The following is a 24,667-nucleotide window of genomic DNA, read 5'->3' as shown; positions in this document are numbered from 1 at the left end:
ATTCGATATTGATGCATTGCTTGCTTTTTGCTGATTTCTTACAGCGTCGGGCACAGGTGGCCAAGAACGAAGAGTCAGCATGAGGTTGCACCGTAGGGATGCAGCTGCTGGAGAGATGCAACCGAAGACCAAGTGAGTTGCTATATCACGCCAAAACATCATCGCGGATAAAAGCACCTAAGTATAACTCGCTCTGTCTAGTATATATATATATACATATATATACATATATATGTATATATATATATAGGGAGTGGCCCCTTAACTGTGTAGTCTCTCGTATAACCAGTCCTTTCGTAATTGTACTGATTATGAGTTAACACAACCTTAATGTTACATAGTGTTCCATTCACGAAGCTTTTTTTTAACTTCCGGTTTTCGTGTTTTTCGATATCATGGCGAATATTTAACTCTTTACACTTGATCTTTATTGTACATCTTTCGTTTCTAAATTATTTTTTTTAATTGGTTTGAAAAATTTAACAAGTAATTATTTTTACCATTTTGGATTTTGATAACCTTGAAATATATTGATATTTCGAGCAACATTTTTTTGTAAAAAGATTATGTAGAAAAAATATTTTTATATTTTATAAAGGAGATCGGAATAATTGAAATTATTGAATTATTTCATAAATAATTTCGTTTTAGAAATTGTCAATTTTAATTATGATACACAACGAGTTGGCATTATGAATTTATTACATTTTTTAAATGAGAAAATCTTTAAGAAAAATCAAATATAAAATATTTTCATGTAATATTTTAATATCTTATTGAAAAGTATATTAAAGATATGCTATAAATTTTTGAAATGATACTATTTCTAGGTTAATGGAATAAAATAATATATAAATATATATATAAAAATGTTTTTATTTCAAATATTCTTTTTTGAATGTTTTAATTTTTATAGAATATCAGAAAGCAAAAAATTTGTTTTTTTTTAACCGATTAATATCAATAATCAATGAATTAAAATTGTGAAAATTTCCAATTGAATTCCCGCTAGATGGCAGACTTAACAAGTCTTCTTCATTGATAGAATATTTATTCTTCAAAAAAATCTAAGTTAATTCGAAATTCCAAATGAAAAAATTTAACAAATTTTTATTGATTTTGTATCTTGATTTGAAAGGAAGTGTTTCAAAATCAAAAAAAAATTTATATTCCAAGATGAAACTAAAAATTATGTAAAATATATATTTCGTTAATAAATTATAAATTGACAATAAATAAAAATTTAAAAGTGAGAAATTTTCTTTCTTATAAATTCACAGAGAGAGAAAAAAAAGAACAAACAACGCGCGTTTAAAATTTATTTCTAAAAAAAATATATTTTGATCAAGTGTAAACTAAGATTAAATATTCTTCGTTTGCTCGTCCCAGTTACCACACATGTAGGAACGGATATTAATTTTATCCATTGGTATTTTATTATTTGGTTTCGGTACACTGTAAAGATTAATCGAGCTTGTTACACTTGGTGCTGCCATTAGAGATTGCATGGAACGTTGCACAAAGTACGGGCAAACATCGCATCGCAAGTGAAATTTTACATGATCGAAATTATAGATTTTTCTATCATGTCACGGTTCGTCATATTGTTATTATTGTTATTATCCGTAAAATCATTCGTACATATGCGATGATCTCGAGTGTTCTATATATATATATTACAAGATATATTCGATTATAGATGTCCATAAAAATTTAAAGGGTGATTCTTTAAAACAAAATAAGACGGAAATTAAGAATAAAAAAAAAAAGAAATTGTATTTTTGAGGTTTCATTTTTTTATTTATCGATAATTAAATTAAATCGACGAAAATATCCAAAACTTGAAGGAAGAAATTATTAGAAGGAACAAAATAAAAATGAAAATCAAGAATAAAAAAATTTAATTTTACTTTTTATAGTTCCTTTTAGCTCTGTTACGAATCTAGGGATATTTTCTTCGATTCTTAACCGTCGGTGATAAATAAAAAATTTCAAATATATAATTTTTTTATTCTTGATTTTTCTTTTATTTTGATTTGAAAAATCATCCCTTAATCTTTTCATCGTGTCTATAATCTCCACGTGTTTTTTATCCTTTGTATTATCATTTTGCTTGCACATTCGTTACATCTCCTTATTTATTTATTTTTTTATTCCGTCGTGTAAGTATTTTATCGAGTATGAAAAAAATGAATACAATCGATTCGATTTTTATAGTCGTGAAAGAATTTTGTATAAAAGAACAGAACGTTGAGTACATATACATATACGTATATATATATATATCTATATCTATATCTATATATTTCGTGATCGATATAAAAACTCGAAGAGTTGCGCAACTAGTTTTTTTTTTTTATCGAACTGTGATTCGCCATTAAAGAAATACTTTTGCTTGCGAACTAGATCTCGACGATGGATGTCAGTGTTAGTTGCATTGAGCTCTAATTTGGCAGGTCACTTTTTTGGTAGATTGGTGTCTTGATACCGTGGCATGGTATTTCTTCCTTGATCGAAAGGATTATCCGGGGAAAAGTTGAGAGAGGAGAGGGAATGCACTTTTTGATATTTGGAACGAATATTCTTTCTTTTTTCTTTGTTTCTTTGTTTATGTAATCTCGTAGATTGACAAATATAAAGTTGTTTTTTTTTTAAGAAAAGATTAAAGAAAAATTTAAATTTCTTTCTAATTTTTTTTTTTTTTTTGTAAAAATGTAAAAAAAAAAAAGAAATATTCTTTCCAAATGCAACGTTAATTAAATATATTTGCCTGCTACACCGGGTGCACTGGGATGGTTTTTCTTTATATCACATTTTCTTTGTGTTACGGGATTATCTTATATAATAATACAACAAGTAAAGCCTTATGATTATCGAACAACTCTCCTTTTATCTCGTGAATTCTTTCTTATATATATCTTTTACAATTTCATTCTCACTTTCTTCTATTACATTATTAGCTTGAACGATAAATCATGTGAAAAATTATTAAAAATCATTTATTGACATTTTTGGGTATGTGTATTGAAAGTTATTTTTGATTAGTAGACACTGCGTTAAAAATGAAAGTCACTGGTAGATAGGTATTCTCAACTTGTAGACTTAAAGAACGGTTGATAAAGTAGATTTTAGGTAAAGAAGAGAAGGAAAATGGCTACGTAGCTTTGAACGTTAAATTCGTGAGTGACGTACTTTATAAATATTTATAGCATGATTTATCAGTATTATTGTTATTTAGCGTATTAATATATTCGAAAATTAGTTTTGTTTTTTTTTTTTTCAATTTCAATCCTGTGTTTTATTAGGTATTGTTTTTTAAGTCTATGCTTTGAACTCGGTATCCAACTTAACCTAACCTAATGTGAAATACATTTGAAAGTAAAACTCTCAACGTTTCTTAAACGTTTTTGCTGATAGATACCACTATTAAAACTTATTTTCGCTTAATCAAACACTCTCAACGTAGTGTTCAACTAGTAAAAAATAACTCCCAAAAACAATTTTTTTGAGAATTTAAATTCATATTCTGAGGGCTAATCCAACAATTAAAATTTATCATTATCGTTCATTGCGATCTGGATACCCAAGTAATCGAATACATAAATCGTGCAAAAAATTTAAAAATTTAAAAATTTTACGTTCAGCTCTCGAGATATATGTGTTTGTAAATAGAAATATAAAGAAAAAAATGAGAAAAAATTGAAAGATGATGAAATTCTGCTGGGTAGATGATTATTGAATTAATTTTCAAGATATAATTAAATTTTATTCTTTCACGCTAGAAGTTAGTTTAGAAAGATTCTGTGATTTTTGCATGTCTCTATTAATCCTCTATGTCTATAAACATATATTTGATATTCTAAAATCAAAGTAAACTAGATTAGATTAGATTCTAGGATTTAATTTTTTGTTTTTCATTTCATTATTATATTTATAAACTTTTTCTATTATTTATTTAAAGTAAACAATTTAAAATTGTTTTCAGTAAGAATAAAAAAACAAATGAAATTTCATTAATTAATCTAATTTGTTTAAAGTAAATAATCAACTTTCAGACAATTGTTTGAAGGTATGTGGATGATATTAAAATGAATTTTATTCAATATTTATAAAAAAAAAAAAAATAGAAAAGAGCATATAATTGAATTTTAAATTTAATTTGAAATTCATAGATTTTTGTTTTCTATTGAAATTTTATTTTAGAGAATCGCGAATTTTTAATGGAATTTTAAATTAAATATATAAAGATAAATTTTACAATAAAGGAAAATAATAATTTATTGCAAAATTCTTTCTTTCAAAGATAATAATTTTTTAAATAGAAGTGATTATTCTAAACAATAATAAAAAAATTCATATTTCACTTTTATACATTCATAATTTGTATAAAAATTATGATTTAACTGGTAATTATTACATTTTCATATTAATATTAAGGCAAATTGAAATTCAATAAAAATGTAATTGAAGTAATTTAACAAATGTTTGTGCTTTTCATTTTCTATTCATAGATGGTTACAGTAGTGATAAATATAAAATTGTATTATTTTTTGTTTATCATTTATATTACAATAATTAGTAATGAAAAGTTGATCGAATTTATTTAAAAATTCTTTGAGACGATTTTATTATGAATTATTATTTATAATTATTTATGATTAAAGGATACATGTCTTATTGTTTATCCTTTCTTTAATTTTATTATAAGAAATTCATAGATATTCATAACATTGTCAAAGGATTTAAAACTGATTGACATTTTATCAACTTTGTTTAAGTTTATCAAAGAGTATACAAAGTTCAAGGCAAGTCACGGAAAGTTGAGAGTTAATAGAGATTAGAATTATATTATAAACATTTTTTCATGTACTATATTTTCAATGTTAATAATAAACATTATATATTCTCTATAACTTGGTTGTTGTTGTAAATAATGTTTTAAAAAAAAAATATTGAGAAAGAAAATGAGATTTCAGTATTTTATCTCATTTATTTTTATTTTTATTTATTAAGTTTAACAAAATTTGATATAGTATAGTATTCAGAATAAGTAGTATATATGGTTAATATAAACAATCAACATTATTAATGTAATTATTCAAAAGGCAAAATATACATCAAGATATAAATAATTAATCCAATTTATAAATAATACTATTCCTTTTTCTAAATCCTTGATTTCTTGAATTTAATTATTTCCTGAACTAAATAGATATCTACTTTCTACTTTTTTAATCAAATTTTAGAAATATAAGAAAAGTAGAAAAATATTCTATATATAATATAAACAAAATTATAATTATTTGAACTAAATGTGTGACGTTATTTATTTATTTTTCAGTAATTATATAATATTTTTAAATATATTATTAATTTGTATTATTGTAACAATTAAATAAATTATTTTTAGATAAATTATTTTAATATTATAATTAAAAATGTTAGAATATATATATACACGAGAGCTGAAAGACATATTTGATTAAAAAATTTTTTCTTACTGGATACACCAACGCTTTGACTGACTGGGTATTCGAGAATTTGTGCATGCACGCACGCACGTTTCTTACTTCTCTTCTTTCTCTCTTTTTTTCTCTCTCTCTCTCTTTCTTTCTCTCCCTCTCTCCCTCTCACTTTCTTTAAACATTTTGTCGTGAGACGATGGTATACGATGTATTTAATATTTAATGTCGTAGAGAGAGGAACAAATTATAAAACAAAACAAAACAAAACAAAAAAAATATATATATAACGCAATTCGGCATCGAGATTTATTCTAGAATTCCGCTTCATGTTCTTTCGTTAACTTTTTTTCAGGTAACCGAAAGCTAAGACACTAATTCTAAATCACAAAAGTAGGCAAAGAGGGGGCGAAAGTAATCTCCTGTGCCACGGTAGCGGACACCGGCGAAAAAACTGAAATCGTGGATTAAGAACATTAAAAGAAACAAAAAAAAAAAAAAAAAAAAAAAAGAGAAAGCAAACAGCAAAGAAAAATGCGAGAAAAAACGTGTTCGCCTTGCGATCCTTCTCTCTCTCTCTCTCTCTCTCTCTGACCTCTTCATAGCTCCGTAGAAACGAAAGTTCTCTCATTTCGAGTCTCTTGCTTTCAAGCCTTTGATCCTGCCACGTCACCGTGTCACCACGCGTACAAATATATCGCGTGTTTTCAATTTTATTATTAAAAAAAGCTTTCTGCTATATATTACAAAAACATTTCATCTGCTATATATTCGATCTCTCATCTCATCGTCTTATGTTAAACGATTGATTCGCTTGATTACGCTCATTTCGCCATTATGGCTGTTGCAACCATGAAAAAGAATATCTCGATTGTCGAGAAAAATTCATGGATTAATGAGAAACGAATTTATGATTTTTTTTAAAAAAAAATGCAAAAGAAAAGAAAAAGAGATCGATTAAGAATTAAAAAGCAGATGTATGTATATATATATATATATATATATATATATATATATATATACATTATTTATATATATATATATATGAAAGAAAGAAAGCACGCTATGTCAAGCAAGAAACGAGAAAGATAAAACATATAGTGGAGATCTCTCCTCTCTCTCTCTCTCTCTCTCTCTCTCTCTCTCTCTCTCTCTTCGAGCTATTAAATTTTGCTATAAGCGATATACGGTGGAATGGAACAAAGTGATGGAAAAAGAGACGAAATGAGTTGAAAACTAGAGAGAAGGAGAGGCAAAGGAAAAAAAAGACAAAGTTTTCGATCGATATCTAAACGGTGGTAAGGACGGTAGCGCGTTAATGTCCGTGTTTGTGTATCTTTTATTTTGGAAGCGCCAATGCAATGGCCCCACCCATCCCGTTGGGCAGGCTGGCGAGCGTTCAACACAAGTAAGTCAACAATGGCAATAGCGGACTTTTCGTCGTCTTCTTCGTTCTCGTCGTTTTCGTCCTCCTCTTCCTCAGTGATCTCGTCGTCGTCATCGTCAACATGGACAATGTCACCGGTCGAGCCTTGGGATATATCGACGTTCCCATAAGATAAACACGACGAATAGTTCTCTCCCAAGTCGAAAAGAAGGAAGGATAGCGGTCGAAAGTGTTTACCTCTCGTCTATTATTCGAAACACGATATCATCTCGGAGAGATGATCTCTTAGGAAGAAATTGTTTAAAAAAAATTACATCGACGAATTGTATAATCGATAATCATGGTCCATCGATAATTCTTGACGATCAATGTGTGTTCATTGACGAGCCAAATGGTGTCACGATCGACGATCTAAAAAAAAAAAAAAAAACGCAGATCTCTTCTGGAGCATCGAAATCGAACAACGGAAAGTTAAAAACTTTCTCGATAATTCCGAATGGAGGTGGGGATCTAAGTAATCGGATATATAGAATGCGACTTTGCCAAAGTTTAGTGGGCGAGGTTTGACTTTCAACGAAGTAATACGGTCGATCATGTTTACATGAGATAGGTCAATGAGACGGACTGTTTCTAAACGATCGTAAACATATGTTTTTACAGCGACGAGTGCGCAGTGTTTTGCAAACGAAACTACTTGTTGTATTGAATGAATCCTTCCACGAAGGATTAGAGGTTTTTAGAAATAGAGGGACAACACAGTTTTACAGTGTATCGATGATTGAAATCCATTGAAATAATCGACACAAACTTTACACCAGGTTATTCATTATTATATGTAGTATCGTATACATATAACAAATTTATAAAGATTGGAAATTTAAATTTTTCGAATTCAAGTTTGTAATCGAAAAATAATGATCTTACTGGTTTTTATTTATTATATCATACATATATATATATATATTATATATATTAATACAAATAATATTATATAATTATAATTCAAAATATAATTTTGAATGAAAAATTAATTTTTATTTTTTATTTTTATATTTGGATTTCAAGAATTTCGAATCACAAAAATTTCGATAAAGTTTGTATCGATCATTTTAATGGGATCAATTAAAAAGGACGCTTCGTAGAGAGCGTGGTCCGTGATTCTTATAGTATAGATGACGAGTGTACAGTACGCGATTTCGATGATGTATCCTTATAGTCTTTCCAATATGACAACCAGTATATGAAATTTATATGAAGGTGGTTAGAAACGTTTAACCACGTTATCAAGATTACGTAATCACAAATGACACAAGTGACTTATTTTTACACAACATTTCTTTGAAAAATTTAATCGGAGATAATGCAATCATTAAAAAAAAATGAATTTTCGCTGATCGATACTATCTTATTTGCCTGACTTTTCCCTCGAAACAAGCTCGTGTTCACTTCGTTCTCAATTTCGATCGCGATCGAATCACGGGGAACAGGTGGATCGAGATATCATCATGATTGTATAAACGTATAGATTGTATATTCCTTCAATCCCACTAAAACACGATTTGTACATAGACTAAATCTACATCGACGGCAGGACGATGGTTCTCGGCCGGCGAAACTCACGCAATTACGCAATCAACCGGAAAGAACTGCGAAAGCGAAGTCGCAACAGTTGCACGATCCGATTACTTTCGAGCCAAACTTGAGGAAACCCACGAGGAGTCAAAATCCATTGCGCTAGGCGTTTTCAACGGTGACAGATGAATATCCTGAATATATAATCCGTGACTGTTTGCTGAATTACAGAAAGATCGGATGGCTAGAGCGTGGCTGTAAGGTAAATCCAAATAAATCCAGGTTAAAATGTCAATGTTACGATGGGGCTAATCAAGGAACAATTAAGACGCGCCAATATCGATCGAGCGTACTGTACATTTCGTGTTCGCGCGCGAGCTTCGATTTCAGAATTTTTTTTTTTTTTTTTTTTTTTTTTTTTTTTTTTTGTCTATCGCGTAATTGTCCGAACTGCGAAATAATCCATTTGTTCGAGGGAGATGATCGTTTTTCGAAACGAATATGATAAAATGATAATAACGAATGAATTTTTTCGCGCACGAATTTATCTCTCCTCTTCTTACCACGCCTCTCGTTCCTTTTTTGTTTTGTATTATTTTTTTTGATTCTACTTCTTTTCCCGAATGAGAGGCGAACCGTGTTTTTAAAATTTGATATATAGTTCAGCATGTAATGCCTCGACAGTGGACGGTCATCCAGCGGTCATCCCCACTATTTCCTGAAATTACTTCGACCGAGCGTTTTTTGTACATTAGAAGTAACTAAGGAGTAGTCGATATCTCTTTTCATCACACTTAAATTTTTTCTCGCTTCTCATTTGCTCGTCAAGCGGTCCAAAAGATACAAATAATTTTTTCCCCCCCGTTAATAAACTGGGTTCACTGTCGAGGTACTACTTGTATATTAATTAACCTGATAACCGGGTTTATTATTTAATTAAAATTCTCAACAACTATCGAATTATAACTAGAATCAAAAATTGCAAAGAAGACAAATCAATTTTAATCGGATCAACTGCTGTGGTGCGGATTAGATTTATAGAATATATTTTCCTGTGTTTTATATTCTTATCGAGGATGTTTCAATAGCTGACTTTATTCGCATTGAGTTATAGATGTCAGCTGCAACAATAAATAAATAAATAAATAAATATTATAAGTAGAGAAAAGGATAAAAGTTATTTTAATCCACGCCATATCAGTTGAGGACTATATATATGATATTTAAAAAAAATAATTCATAAATAAAGAAATTTCAAGTGAGTTCTTCTCCCGGTTAAAAGGTTAACGAGAAAAAGAGAAAAAGCTTCGTGTGATAATAAAGAAGAATGTAAAAAAAAGAGAAAAAAAAAAAAAAAGATGTAAAGATCACGATTGAACGTTACCAAATTTATTCGTTCATCGTGCGCTTCGTGTACATTGTATCCTTTTTCCGAGTCGTTGTTGATGCGTGCTTGCATTTTCGACTTACTACGTGTACGTGATATGAGAAATTTTGCGTGATCAAATTATAGCGAGATTAGGGTGGAGGAGAGGGGAGAAGAGCAATATTCCAAATTTGCTACAAAGAGGAACAAAAATCGGTGGAATATATTTATATTTCTTATGAATATCGTGGTTTTCTAATCCTATTTCTATAATAATATTATATACACACTCGACGATAACCTTGAAACATTTCCGCCGGTTGATAAATTAAATCCTGCAATGATGCTACACTGATCTTTCAAACGTTTTAATATTTGCGTACACGAAGAATTTTGAAAAAAAATTACTTTTAGGTTATGTAATTAAATATCTTGAAAAGAAAGTTGTACGAGCTTTGTATATTTGTAAAATAAAATTTTGCAATGAGAGATTCATTCGCTGGAGCGAATAAAGTGTGTATCGTTGCGGATTTAAAATGGCGGGGCATTTTTTTTAAATAATAGGTTAGACAAACCATGAATCCGTACGTTAAGAAATTCACCGGGAATTCGAGTTTCTCTTTAGCATGAACAATTGCCTTGATTCGTGAAATTTTGTTGAATGTGCGACTGTAGTAGAATTTTAGAGTAAAAGGGGAGAGACGTATCACAAAGGGATAAGCGCGTCGAAGTGTCCGTGAGAAAAACGCGAGGAAGCAGTGTCCCTGATATTATACTATATAATATAACAGCGATTGTTCTCGCGCGTGAAATACATTTTTTTGTTTCAGACGAAATTCAAGCCGAGAACGACTGATTTGCTCCGGTGTGAGAAACGGTTCGACAACCGATTTGATTCAAATTTTGTATATACGTATATACATATATACATACATGTATTACTTTTGTACATGTAAATACGTGCATCGATTGATAAGATAGCTTGAAAATATTTCGGAAAAAAGAAAAAAAACGCGTTTTATGCATCGAATAGATTTTTATTTTGAAACTAAATTTGAATTTGTATCAATTGTTCATTGTTTTTTTTTTTTTTTCTTTCTTTCTTTTTTTTAATTCAGCAATTATCCGTATCTTGAAATTTAATGAACTACTTAAATCAACTACTCAACTTCCTTTTTGTGATAAATGTAAAGATCATTTTTTTCTTTTTTTTTTTTTAAGTGAAAAAATAATAGACGAGGCTTTTTTTCATCTCTATACGCAGTTCCTTTCTTTTTTTTTTTATCATTATTGCTCCATATATTATTTTACGTTAAGTTTATTCGTTTTTTTTTTTTTTAGATTATTCTTTTAGATAATTTAATATATAATTTAATATTGAGGGACGGAGATGATCAATACAATTGATTTTATTGGAATAAATTTAAAGAAAAATTATTTATCATATATCAAAAATCGAACTTTTTTTTCTTTTTTTTTTTTTTTACTTTAGACATAAATACTCTAACGCGAATTTACTCTGTTTATTCTTTAATCATCTGAATTTATTATATATTATATAATTTCGATTTAAAATATGTAATGTATCTCAAAAAAAAGTATCTAACGCAAAGTTTTTTTATATAATTTTTTTAATGTGTTTTATGCACATTATGTTGTATGTCATCAAAAGACAATTACACAATTAATTAATTACAAAATCTGAATCAAATCAAAAAAATTTAACAATCGTTTATCCGTTTCGTTAGCCAATCGATTATTCGACGGAAGTAAAAAAAAAATATATATATATATATCGAAGTTAAAATTCCTTCCGCGAAATCGCTCGCGTCTTCTTTCATCCCTTCATATTTTCTTATAATCTTGAAAACTCTTCGCAATTTTCCACCTGTCCATCGCCCTACGCTATCACTTCCTGTTGCCTCCCTCCTCCTCCCTTCGATCGAATTTTTCTTTGTATAAAAAAAAGAAAAAAAAAAAAAAAAAGAAAAAAAAGAGAGTATCGTGGACGCATTGCATATACAAAGATAATGGAATATGAAAAACAAAAAAAACGTGATATAAAAAAAAAAAAAGAAGGTTATATATAAATATATATTATACCGACACATGTTTTTCTATGTATTTTTTTCATAGGGTACTACTACTACTACTACTATTACTACTACTGCTATTATTATTACTATTACCAATTAATAACTAATAACTAAAATTAAAACTACTTACCAAACTATTACTATCATTAATACCATCGCTGCTGCTATTGCTAATCACACACACACACACACACACACACACACACACAAAGAAACAACAAACACACACTAGAATTTACTATGTTACGATGACTTGTATAAAAAAAAAGAAAAAGAAAAAAAGGTGACTTATTAACCCTTATGTCAATATTAAAAAATATTAAAAAAAAAACACCGAACTTCAACTTTTGATTTTGCTATTTTTGTAGCAATTGTATACCATTTTTATATTTGAAAATATAAATCGATAGCAAATGTACCAAATAAATGGTGATGCAGATAGATTTAAAAATATTTTGATAGGAAAATAAAATATTTTAAATCGAACATTTATATTTTAAATTGTATTGAATAATTGCATTAATTAATTTTATCGTGAATACAGTAAATATTTTGAAATTGTCCCAATATAATTGTAAAAGATTCATTACGAAGTTTTGAAAATGCGAGCAATGTAATCCAATTCAAAGAAATATCAATGAGACGATATTAATGATGAAAATTTGTCTATTTTTTTTTTTTTTTTTTTTTAATAAAAATTTTAACAGAAAGAATTTATCTTTTCTCTCTTTTTAAAATTCATCTTGTTTCTAAAATAATACGATATAATAAATGATAACAAAATTGTTTCTTTATTTTAAATAATTTATATAATCTAAATAATTAAGTAAATAAATGTTAATTATATCGTATTTGGTTTTATTTTAATCAGAGAAATTTCATAAATATATCATAAAAATTTCTATTAAAAAAAAAATACAAAAATTTACTACATTAGTATTATCTAATTATTCATACATATTTTTTTTTTTTAACTCTCGACTTCGAATCTCAATTCTCTTTCACTTCTGCTTTCACTTTCTGTTCTTCTTTGTGTTTTCGACGAGAAACGTAAACAAACTTCCGTTACGTAATTAACAACACATCTGTTAACGTGAAATTTCTTTCAATTATGAAATATTTACTGTAATGGTGTTGACATAAGGATTAATCCGCAACGATCATTTCGAGAAAAAGAGACAAATTTTTAACAATTTATAACGGAAATGACGAATCCTTATACAATTTTTTGCGTATTGCAATCTTTCCGCCATTTTCTTTTTTCGTTTTCATTCGCTTCCCACAATTTTCGCACATCCTCTGCGCTGATGTTCGATTTGGGCTCTCTTGTACAATTGTGAAATAATATATTATTAATAATATTTATCAGATCACAAGTTTGATTTATAATATTATTTATAATAATATAAATATTTAATATTATGTGATATTTCATGTTATTTATGTGAATTGAAATCAGTGATTAAATCACTAGTTAGTCTTGTAAATTATTATTTTTCATAACGGTATATAAATAAATTTCGTAATAAAAGAAATAAAGATTTATAAGTAAATCTTATAAATTACAAGTTATCTATCTAGTTAATTTTATTTATTATATAAAATTAAGTAAAGGAAAAAATTATAACCTACAATTTCTTATTTGTCAATATTATTAATTGATGAATCATTTCACAAGAGAGTTTTGATTAAATTTTAGAGTAAGAAAAAATTGTTGGAAATATATTTATCTGTTAAATGTTTTCCTTGTGAATTTCAAGATCATTTTTTTCAAAATGTATCGATTACTGTTGCATGTATTTAATGAGAATAAGATACGACTTTAAATCTTTATATTTTGTTATGTTTTAGAAATTATATATATAAATATATAAAATATATAATTCGAATAGTGAAAATATTAAAATAACGCTTTCTAGTTGTTTATTTTATATATTCGTAACTTTATAATCCAAAATTTGGATTGTTAGAAATTTATGTCAAAAATTTAGTTGTGCCTCGTTTTACATGAGCGCAGAGGATTAAAACGTTGAATTACGTTTGTATTGATATTAGAAATTTGATTATATAATTAGAAAATATTAGGAAATATTGCATGATGATTTTTATCGTTCTAAGATTTAATTTATTTTTATACGAAAAAAATTATTCTGTTGCATAATCGTGCAATACTTTGCAATTGTTGATATTACACACATCGTCCTCTTCCACAGATGATATTTTTCATCCTACCTTATTCTTTTGTCGAAAAATATTCTTAATTCGTATCCATGTTATTTAGCTAAAATTGCTTTAAATTCGAAATAAAAGTAATTAATTAGTTTCGAAAAATTGAGATTAAGTTATGAGGCTAATCTTGTTGATTGTTCTTCGTAAGGCTTCGTAAAATGATGATTTCATCGGATATCGAATCAAGGATTATTTTTCGAATTTTGACTTAGAGGAAACAAACACTGCCAGCGCAGGCGGAAATTCTTGCGTTCTCTCTTTCACGACTGAATGATACGCACAGAAATTAATTTTCTCACGATTCGTCGTTTCCTCTTGAATATCGTTGCAATATCGAAGAAAAATATATTCGCGAGAAGAATCAAAGAAATAATCTCGAGATGATCGGTGCCAGTACAAAAAAAAAAAAAAAAAAAGAAAAAAAAAGAAACGTCAGCATATATTATTTTTTCCCCCTTTTTACAATGGAACAATTTGCGCCACGCGAACTATGTTCGATTAAATTGAAATGGAAACGTGATAAGAAAATTTTGAACGAGAGAACGATGAAAATCCAAAGGAGGTCGTTGACGTAAATTGAGTTAAAAAACAAAAGCTAGTTAATAAAATTGGCTAGTAAAATAAGAAAGAAAAACGAAAAAAAAAAAAAAAAGAAACGATAAAGAGAAAAAATCGCGCGCGCTTGATTTCGCTCGGCCTAGTGGAGCTTCTTTTTCTTCTTCTTTGTCTTCTTCTTCTTATTCTATTTCTTCTCGAGTCTGTAAGGAGCCTATAGCAATTCGTATGTGAGACTTCTTAAAAACGGAGAAGAACTGCGGAAAGAAAAGGAATGAAAAAAAGGAAAGAAAAGAAAAGCAAGAGCAAAAGTAAAGAACATGCGAAGTAGGGAAGAGTTTACTCGAAGACATTTACGACGAGGCGTCACGACGATCACGGCATTGAGGTATATATATATATATATATATATATATATATATATATAAATTCGCGATCAATCATATTTTAACTATAATCGAAATTGTATCGATTCGCGAATGGTTTGTACATGTATATGTATATATATTTATACGCGTATATACATATATGATCCATTCGAAACAAAAATAACTATGAGATATAAATGACGTACGTGTGCGCATGCGTGTATGATTTGCGGTGAGTGACGGTGAATTCTTTTCATGTAAGTATGATTTTACTTATTCGAACTGTACTACTACTACTACATAGTGCGTGATGCAACGAGTATGTGAGTGATATTGCGAAAGGAAGAATGGGGAAAAATAATTAGATGAAATGTCCGAAGAAGCAAAGCAAATATCGACAAAGAGTATTTATAAAACTGCCTTTGTGTATTATACATGCAAGAAGGGACAAAGCAAAGTGTTTTTTAATAGTTTGGAATCGAGCTGCATTAGGCTTGCTTTCCTTTTTAACTTTTCCTGATTTTTTATTTCGTCATTTCATCAATTTAACATTTGTGTTATACGATGCGTATCAAAATTCTTATTTCTACAAAGATAAAAACGAAAAGAAGGAATAGAACGACAGATCGAAAGAATTCAGCATTTACTCGTTATAACCTCAAAATTCACGAATGGTCGCGAGCATACTGTGCAACTGTCAAAGATACGAAATTCTAATTTCATTTTACGTTTATAAAGAAAAATAATTAATGAAATACAAAAAAAGGATTGAAATTCCAAACATTTGGAGAAATTTATGAATAATCATTAGATCCTGTTAAAAAGGATTGTGATGAGAATAATGATTCCTGAGTATATAACGAATAAATTCTGTACAATGTATATTTGAGAAAAATCGAAAGAGAGAGAGAGAGAGAGAGAGATAGAGAGAATGATTTGTGTGTGTGTATGTGTATATGATATCTGTATATGTGAAAAGATAACGCGGAGCAAAACATGATATTCGTGGCTTTTGTTGCATTCTAATACGAGTTTTTTTCGTTTTTTCTTCATCGCATAAAACAAAACAAAACAAAAAAAAAAAAAAAAAAAAAACTCTTGCCATCTTTGAGACTCGACCTCTTTTGCTTGCATTCACGTTTTCTTTCTTTATAGGTTGATGAAAAGCACGAGCGGCTAACTGATCGACTAAACGTCTCTAGGCTGCCCACGGATTTAATCGTCGAGTTTAATCCGGTGGCGAGAGTTTGAGAGGGAGAAAACGCCTAGCCGGAACGGCGAGCGTATACGAGAAATGTCGAACTGTCATTTCAGTTGTGTCTCTCCCGAGGAGCCCGATCCCATTTTCTCCTTGGAATCGATGTAGAAAAACCGAATACAATAACACATATAACACTGACGCTTTCGCCACACCATTTCTTTCTTAGTTTCTCGTCGTGTATGATATTTGTGCGTGGTGAATGATCTTCGAGGATGGCAAGAGCGAATAGGTCGAAAAAAAAAAAAAAAATCAGAAAAATAAAACCTGTGCGCTTGATTATATCGATCGATAATCCTGCATTTTGAAAGGGGAAAAATGCAAAAAAAAAATTTATCGACGAGATATTATATTATTATTGCGAATGTGAGAGTAACGACGAGAAAAAGAAAAAGAAAAAAAACGTATAAATTTGCGAATATTTAACCTTAAATCGCCGCGGATTGTCGACCCATTAAAGAGCTGTTGTCCTTCTTCTTCTGAACGAATAATAAAATAGAACATTTTTCAGTGGAAAAATTGTCAAATCCGAGGACGGATTACTTTGGTGGGTCGATCAGAAATTAAGGAAATTAAGCTTGCATTATTCGAAATTCTTGATGTGAGTTCGTTAACTCCTAAACTGAAGTGCAATTGTAAAAAAAAAAAAGGAAAAAAAAAAAAAGGAAAAAAAATGACCGTCGTTGTCCGTTTGCTTGTTCGTCTATCAAATGTATGTAATTGACGACGATGCGATGAATGTTGCGTGAGATGTTTCGAGTTTTTTTTTTTTTTTCCGTTGTCTTCGTACTCTTATTCTTTTTCCTCTATTTTTCTCCGTTTCTTCTCTCTCTTTTTCTTTTTTTTTTTTTCTTTTGATAGCCTAATGCATGTCTTGAAGTTAATCCTTTATGATGAGTGATGGAAACAAGGGCCATAAGAACAGTGCGTACACAAAATGACATTCTCCGAACATAATAATAATAATAATAATAATAATAATAATAATAATAATCAAAAATAAGGCAGCTATTTAATAACCGCCGTACTCTTTGGAGATTCCCGAGTAGCGTGAATAACACGAAGGTGCATTGAGGATGAAACAAGCGTTTCTACGTGTTAATCGATTTTAATACTTGTACTCTATCGAATCGTAGAATAGTGATTCTTAATCTGCGAACGTGTAATCATGTATTTTTTGAAATTTACGAAAGACACTTGATATGGTCTATAATTAATTTTTTATATAATACAAAAGAGAAGGCTATATAAAAAAACTCTTAAGGAAAGTGAGAAAAGTGAAACTAAGGCGATCGTCCGTTTTACTTGTTAATTTTTTTTTTGCTTTCTTTTTTCTTATTCCTTTTTTTTTTTATTTTCATTTTATTTAGTCAATCTTTTTTCCCCCGTTTGATCGAGTGGCTGCGAAACAATTTTTGCGAAAACGATTAAGAATTATTATTAATGGCATAAAGGGTTAATTTTGGAAATGGAAATGCTTCGCTCGTAACGTTGATGCGCGAAAGGAGATGTGAATCGAATCAGATGCAACAATGTCTGAATCAGTTTGAAACCAGTTTCTTACCTGTGCAGGCAGTTGTTTAATTTCGCGTTTTTCTCCGCCACTTTATGTTCACTGTAGGGATTCAAATAATTATTGAATTAGAAAGAGAGCCCAAAAAAAAAAACGAAATGTTTGTTTTAAACCGGAAATGGCGGCGATGGGGGGGGACTTCGATGAAACAATGACACGTCTCGTCTTTAAATATTTTCGGGAAATAAACGAGTTTTCTTTCGACGGCGAGACGTTCATTGTTTCAACGCCGTTCCCTCACCGTTTGCTCACCGAATTCTAGTTAAATAATGAAAAAAGAAGAAACGAAGCGTTTTTTAAATTAAACGAGATAAACGAATAACTGTGTTGATCTTTTTTTTTTCTCTCTTCTCTTTCATTCTTTTCATTCAAAACCTTGTTTTCTCTCCTATATTCAATATATATTCAATATTCGATAAAATTTTAATAAGACTCAAAACGTAAAACAAAAGTTATAATATTAAACGCAAAGATACTTATTTGAATTGTATTTCAATTGTATATAATATTTTTTTATCTTATAAAATTATTTTTTTCTAAAATTAAAAAAATATGAAATATATAAAATTTATATAAATAATATAAATATATGATATATATTATATAAAAATAATATAAATATAAAAATAAATGATATTGATTTATGCAATTATGTTGCTAAAAATCCACCATCCACTGGCAATGTAATTCCATTAATCATCGAGCTGTGATTGCTTAATAAATACACTATCGCATCCACTACCTCGGACACTTCTGCAAAATATATAAGAAAATAGAATATAAGAATATAAATAATAAAAACTGGTAGAAATCTATTCCAAAAATATATTCCATAAATGATTACCTACCGCCGAATCGACCTAATGGTATTTTGTCTAACATAGTTCGTGCTTTTTTCGGATCACTCCAACCTAATTTTCCCATTTCCGTCAAAATCACTGTAGGATTCACGGTATTCACTCGAATATTATAGGGACCAAGCTCAAGAGCCATTGTTCTGGAAAGAAATAATTATTAAAAATGAAATTTATTTAATAAATTTTATGAGCTGTTAAAAAAAGGTAGGTAAAATAGATTACGTATAATAGATATATATATAAATTATAGCATAGATATAACTTAAGTTTTTAAATATTTTTTAAGTCTTAATTAAAAATTATGTTATAAGAGCAATTCATTTTTTTATTTATATAATAATAAATAAATAAATAAATAAAAAACTGATTTCTTCTTACTTAGACAACATATCTACTGCTCCTTTCGAAGCGCAATAGACAACATGATCCTTCAAAGCTGCTTGGCTGGCTTGCGAAGAAATATTAACAATACTACCACCAACTTTTCTTTCAATCATATTTTTTGCGACTATCTGAGAAACATTCAATATAGCTTTCACATTTACTGTAAATGTTAAATCAAAATCTTCTGGTGTAGCATCGAAGAAAGAATTAAGATGTGCAACACCGGCATTATTTACTAAGAGATCTATAGGTAACACACTTTCAACGGCTTTCCTGGTGGCGTTCCAATCGCTGAGATCGACGCAAATAAACTGAATACGAGGATCTTCTTTACATAGCTTATCTAGATTCTCTTTTTTCTTGGACAACGCTATTACTTGACCTTCATATTTGGAAAGACGAAGAGCTAAATCTTTGCCAATACCTATGATTTAAAATGTTTAATATGTTAAATAATGTTTTAAAATGTTAGATAATGTTTTCTGAAGAAAAATAATTATGAATATAATTACATACTTAGCATGAAATGAATATGAATGAATGTGATTTATAATCATGATACAATTGAAATGATAGAGTTGAAATACTTATCAATTTAAAATATAATAATTTGAAATATTTTGTAAATGAAATGTAAGATAATTAAAAACAATTATAAAAGAAGAGATAGATATTCTTTTATAAGAATATTTATTAGAAAGATATTAAAAAATAAAAAAAATAAATATTGAAACATTCAGATAAATCTGACTCATAATACGAATCTTATAAATTTATGATTTAATTACATTTATATTATAATCATATTATAATCATATTATAGTTATATTATAATCATAATTAATATAATTATTTATGATTAATATAATTAATAGAATTAATATAATCGAAATTTTTTACAAATATCACAATATATTCATGAAAAATTGTTTTCAATGGAATTATTGTATTTCAAGATAAATATTATTACATAACCAACTTTTATCAAACAAAAAATATATAGCTCTTTCTGATTGGTTCAATTTAAATTCTTTCTCAATAAAGAAATGTGAATAAACAATGTGGATTTAAAATAGAAAAGAATTTAAAATAATATTTAATAATTATCTTTATCAACAATTAAAATTTAAATAGAAAGAAAGTTTACTGAATTATGATATAATATCAAATATATAACATACCTCGTCCAGCTCCTGTTACAAGAATACGTTTTCCCACAAAATTGATGTTCATGGCTACGAATGCGTTATCAACTACTGTGAAATATTGCTTGTTAAATATATTTATTCCATTTAACCCCACCAATAACCATCAACTATCTATATTAATATTACTAAAGATGGCAGAATAAATTGGCGCTTATTCAAATATACTCACTATAATATTATTCATTATAACTTTAGAAATCTATAATTCAAAAATTAATTTGTTGCAATCATTGATAAATTTTTATTCATGATTATAATTTATTAAAAATAAAAATAAAAATTTTACATCTTAAACAAAGTTTTAAAAGAACTTTTTTTTTCTTTTTTTAAATCTTTTTTTTTATTATTTGTAAAAATGTAAATAGTAAAAATAATAAAAAGAATAATAATAAATATATAAATAGTAAAAAGGAATTTATTAACTGTTTCTATAAAAAATATTTTATAATTTTCATCTTATATATACTTTTAAATTTTTAGTAATTATTTGAGCAATTATTTTAAATGATCGATTATCGATCGTATTGATATCGTAAAAGATTCATGTTAAATGGTTTCCTGTCAAATTTACATTTATATAAAAATTATACTACAAATATACTATTCTATCTTTGAAACTTATTATTTTTATTTATAAATGAAATACATAAATTTTAACAAGTATTTCAGTCAATCAATAAATAAATTACATATAATAATTTTTGAACATTCTTGAATATTATAAATTTTAACCTCTACAAAACGACATTTCTCAAAAGCGTCGATGAATGTAATGTCATGAATTGTTATACGAATATGCAATGTAATAATAGTGTTTTGCAAATTAATGTGGCAAATACAAGGTAATATATTTTAAAAAGTAATTTCTATTGAAATTATTAAATTCATTCATTAAAATTAACATAGAATTTATATAGATGTTATTGCAACTTAAAATAATTATAATTTTCTATGATTTTTCATAGGTTAGATTGGAATATGACATTTGTTCTGAAACTATTATAATTTTTATCTTCTTTATTTTTACAATAAATCCATTGAGAAATTCAAGAGGAATATCAATATCAAAAGTTATAACATAATTTTGTATGATTAAAACAATTATGAAAACAATGGCATCCGAGAATTTTTTTGGAAGTGGTGGCACATTTCATCGTGCTTTGATGTTTATGCTCAAACTTGGTTGGCAATCACGGTTTCGTCTCCCAATTCTACTAGTTATTGTACTTGTCGCTATGGATTATAGACTTCAATTAGAAATTGAATTTGAAGTTAATCCCGAGCAACATAATCATTTGTGATTTAAGGAAAATTATTTATAAGTTAATTCTAGATTATATCATTGAAGAAAATTTTAAATCATCATAGAAAGTGCAAAAAGCTATTTTTCACTCTATAATAAGAATTTCAAGGATCAAAGGGTATTGTTGATACTTTTATTCATATACTTTTGTTATAGTTTCTAATTGTTGCAGATTGATGCTGTGTTAGAATTATATAGGCTATAAGATAATTATTAACTAATATTAATTAATATTTTTAATTATTCGTATATCATACTTAGAAAGAAGAGATAACATATAAGTGACAATGATTCAATCAAATTTAAAATATCAATTTGAATCAATCATTGTATAATATTATATAATTTTTTGCTTTGTTCATTATAAGTTTTATATACACAGTAGTCCCTCGGTTATTTGACTTAATAAAAATAAAAAAATTTGTAATAATTAAGGGGATCAAAAAATCAGGGAATTTTATTTCTTAGACCAATAGATAGATATAAACATATCACGGTATAGTTTTTAGGATATGATATATGCATTATCTAATTATATATTTAGAAAATAAATATTAAATATTTATTGAGTTGAATTTTTGAATAAAAATGTGAATAATACAATATATAATTCAATTATACTTCAAAAATTTTTATTTTTATTTTCATAAGAATAGATTTGGTTATATGATTTCTTTTTATTGTATAGTCAGAATAATTCATAAATTGAATAATCGAAGGACTACTAATTGTTTTATATTTATTCATTTATAATATAATATGTAACTTTTAATATTACATTAAGTTACATATCTCTGAGACTGATATTTAAACAAATATCTTTATTGAAATATAAAAAGATGTAATAAATGTGATCGAATAATATAAAATGGTACAGTTAATAAATAATCAAATTCCTTTGCACTGTACCTATTATCATATATTTAATCATCAAAAATATCCATACAAATTATGTGAATATATCTATTTTTGCTATTAAAACATTAGAAAATCTATTTAAAAATATGTTAATAGTTTATTCAAAAGATTTATATGATTATAAAAGGCTGATGAAATATTAACATAATTTTAATTCTTTCAATGTAATATGTAATTTTTTTTTTTATTATTGAATATTTTATATTCAAATAGATTTTTGAAACTTGATAACATTAAGTAAATATACAATCCTATATACTTTTATTTTTCACAAATGCTAATTTAAATAAAAAATAGTATGTAATTAAATTTTTTAAGTAAAATAAAAATAATTTAGATTAATAATTATACAAATGTATTTTTTACAAATATTTTATGAAAACAGAGAAAAATTATTTCATTTATTATTATTTAAATATGTTATTTCATACAATACTTCACATTTTTGTCAAATATTATTATATTCACGAATTTCAATCTAATGTTAACTGTAATATATGAGAATTAGATTATTACATATGCTATGTATGTAGATTTAAAATAAATATTATATGATTAGATAATATCAATTATTATAAATAAATAATAACAATTCTCGATTCTCTATATTTAACATTTTAAATAAATGTTGAAACTCGTTAATGTTACAATTCACATTATAAATGATTTGTAAGCATTCATCGTAATTGTAAATGTAATAAACAGTTGTGTATTCAATATTGCTAAAATAAAAAACTAAAAGATTATTTTTATAAACATTTTTTCTATTTTTTTGCCGAAAAATTACTACATATATAAGATACACGCATAGAATTTTTCCCCTGAATATAAGGAATAATATAAGAGCATCAAAATAAAAAATAAAAATTTTAAATTTAAAATCTAACAATTATTATATTAACAAATTATTTAACAATTACAGGTTTTCTTTTCACGTAAAACTATGATTTTACGCAGTCAATAAATTGTTATGTCGTAATTCGTACATTTTAAAAACAATCACAATCTTTGTAATGAGTCGAAACCCTTTCGTAATCGAAAAGAAATTCGTTGGCTTCACAACGAATATAAAAGATGCCTGTGCTAGAACAATGGCAGTGTTACGTTTCTTCTTAATGACTTTTAAACGAGAGATTAAGAATAAATTTTTAGCATGTAAGTTATTAAATTTATTAGTTTATTTAAAGATTTTATATTTATTTTATTAAATAAAATATACCTATTTAAAATAATTGTTTTGTATAAAGGGTATCGAATCTCGTTTATTTCATTATTTCAATTATAATTTCGGCTCTTGCAATGAGGACTTCTTCTGAAACAATAGAAACAAGAGAATTAATAAATAGTGTTCAATCTCCTATAATTATGGCACAAAATTATCCAAGCATGGTAATTAATCTATCTATTTATTATATTTATATAAGGATTTGTTCAGGAATATCAGTTTCTAATTTTTCCTATTTTTATCCAAATTTGCCCAGATTAAATCAATGCAGGATAATTCATATGATAATGATGATAGACCATGTCAAATAGAATATCAAATTGTAAGTTCATCATTGTGAATTTCATAATCAAATGGCAAATTTATTACTTCTTTGTTAAAATTGAAATTGTGAAAGAAATTAAGATTAAATTAAAAATTAGAAAATTATAATTAAATAAATTAAATTAAAACTAAAAAAATATTAAATTTTGCCATCTGAATTCTAATATTTTTCTGAAATAATGATAATAACACAACAAAAGAGTATTATTACTTCAATTGCAGACTAAGAAAAGGGCAGGAAAATGTATTAAACTGAGTCATGGAGTAACTGGTTGTGTTTCTGGTGATTACATGAATCCTTTTCATCCTGATTGCTTCTAAACTCTTGTACAAATAATTTAAAAAAAAAAAAAAAAAATCAGTCTAAAATTACTAAAATCTAAAAAAAACCGCCACGTTATGTTGTAACGCTTCTGTCAATAAAACAGGTATCTTTCCCCGCTATATTTTCGTGTTAATCAAGATTTACCATCAGCCATTCGTATTCCTTATTTTCTTCATTCCGTCCCGAATGTTGATCAACCACCCACGAGTATTCAAGTTGTTGAAACTGATTTCATTTAAGAGTTGGCTTCCCAGGGT

At 27.2% G+C, this 24,667-nt stretch overlaps 3 protein-coding genes across 8 annotated transcripts in view; 2 read left to right on the top strand and 1 right to left on the bottom strand.

The window, feature by feature from the left end:
* The window catches only part of LOC412108 (casein kinase I), a 28,993-nt gene extending 12,051 nt beyond the window's left edge, over positions 1–16,942 (top strand). For 2 of the 6 annotated variants that reach the window (XM_006558954.3, XM_016914939.2), the window contains 2 exons: positions 45–132; positions 8,419–10,840. In XM_006558954.3, coding sequence (XP_006559017.1) covers positions 45–132; positions 8,419–8,587 — 257 coding nt within the window. In that variant the 3' untranslated portion in view covers positions 8,588–10,840. Of the gene's footprint in view, positions 1–44; positions 133–5,817; positions 5,974–6,809; positions 7,281–8,418; positions 10,841–16,190 lie in introns of those variants that run through there. The other 4 variants (XM_006558957.3, XM_006558956.3, XM_026443767.1 and 1 more) reach the window with 4 other exon arrangements.
* A 158-nt stretch (positions 16,943–17,100) lies between these two features.
* On the bottom strand, positions 17,101–20,428 carry LOC413567 (L-xylulose reductase). The gene is made up of 4 exons (XM_397008.5): positions 20,289–20,428; positions 19,102–19,531; positions 18,715–18,863; positions 17,101–18,619 (listed from the first exon to the last, which is right to left on the bottom strand). Exons 1-4 carry the CDS (start codon positions 20,338–20,340, stop codon positions 18,516–18,518), a joined length of 735 nt encoding a protein of 244 aa, XP_397008.1. The 5' UTR covers positions 20,341–20,428; the 3' UTR covers positions 17,101–18,515.
* Positions 20,429–23,463: 3,035 nt separating this feature from the next.
* Positions 23,464–24,529, top strand: LOC107965265. Its single transcript, XM_016915264.2, has 4 exons — positions 23,464–23,691; positions 23,784–23,925; positions 24,018–24,083; positions 24,308–24,529. Coding segments are annotated over exons 1-4 (309 nt in total). The 5' UTR covers positions 23,464–23,689; the 3' UTR covers positions 24,407–24,529.
* Positions 24,530–24,667: the final 138 nt, after the last annotated feature.

The sequence above is a fragment of the Apis mellifera genome, linkage group LG11 (assembly GCF_003254395.2).
Source record: "Apis mellifera strain DH4 linkage group LG11, Amel_HAv3.1, whole genome shotgun sequence".
Taxonomy (NCBI): domain Eukaryota; kingdom Metazoa; phylum Arthropoda; class Insecta; order Hymenoptera; family Apidae; genus Apis; species Apis mellifera.
Note: the sequence above shows the minus strand (reverse complement) of the source record. Positions and strands in the feature narration are given on the sequence as shown.

What these genes read in the sequence shown, in the direction of transcription:
- LOC413567 (XM_397008.5), bottom strand. Translation starts at nt 20,340, where the DNA reads ATGAACATCAATTTTGTGGGAAAACGTATTCTTGTAACAGGAGCTGGA. An exon ending in TGTAACAGGAGCTGGACGAG is followed by an intron (nt 19,532 to 20,288) that starts GTATGTTATATA and finishes TTTAAATCATAG; the next exon opens with GTATTGGCAAAGATTTAGCT. An exon ending in ACCATTAGGTCGATTCGGCG is followed by an intron (nt 18,620 to 18,714) that starts GTAGGTAATCAT and finishes TATATTTTGCAG; the next exon opens with AAGTGTCCGAGGTAGTGGAT.
- LOC107965265 (XM_016915264.2), top strand. An exon ending in CACAAAATTATCCAAGCATG is followed by an intron (nt 23,926 to 24,017) that starts GTAATTAATCTA and finishes AAATTTGCCCAG; the next exon opens with ATTAAATCAATGCAGGATAA. An exon ending in GTCAAATAGAATATCAAATT is followed by an intron (nt 24,084 to 24,307) that starts GTAAGTTCATCA and finishes CTTCAATTGCAG; the next exon opens with ACTAAGAAAAGGGCAGGAAA.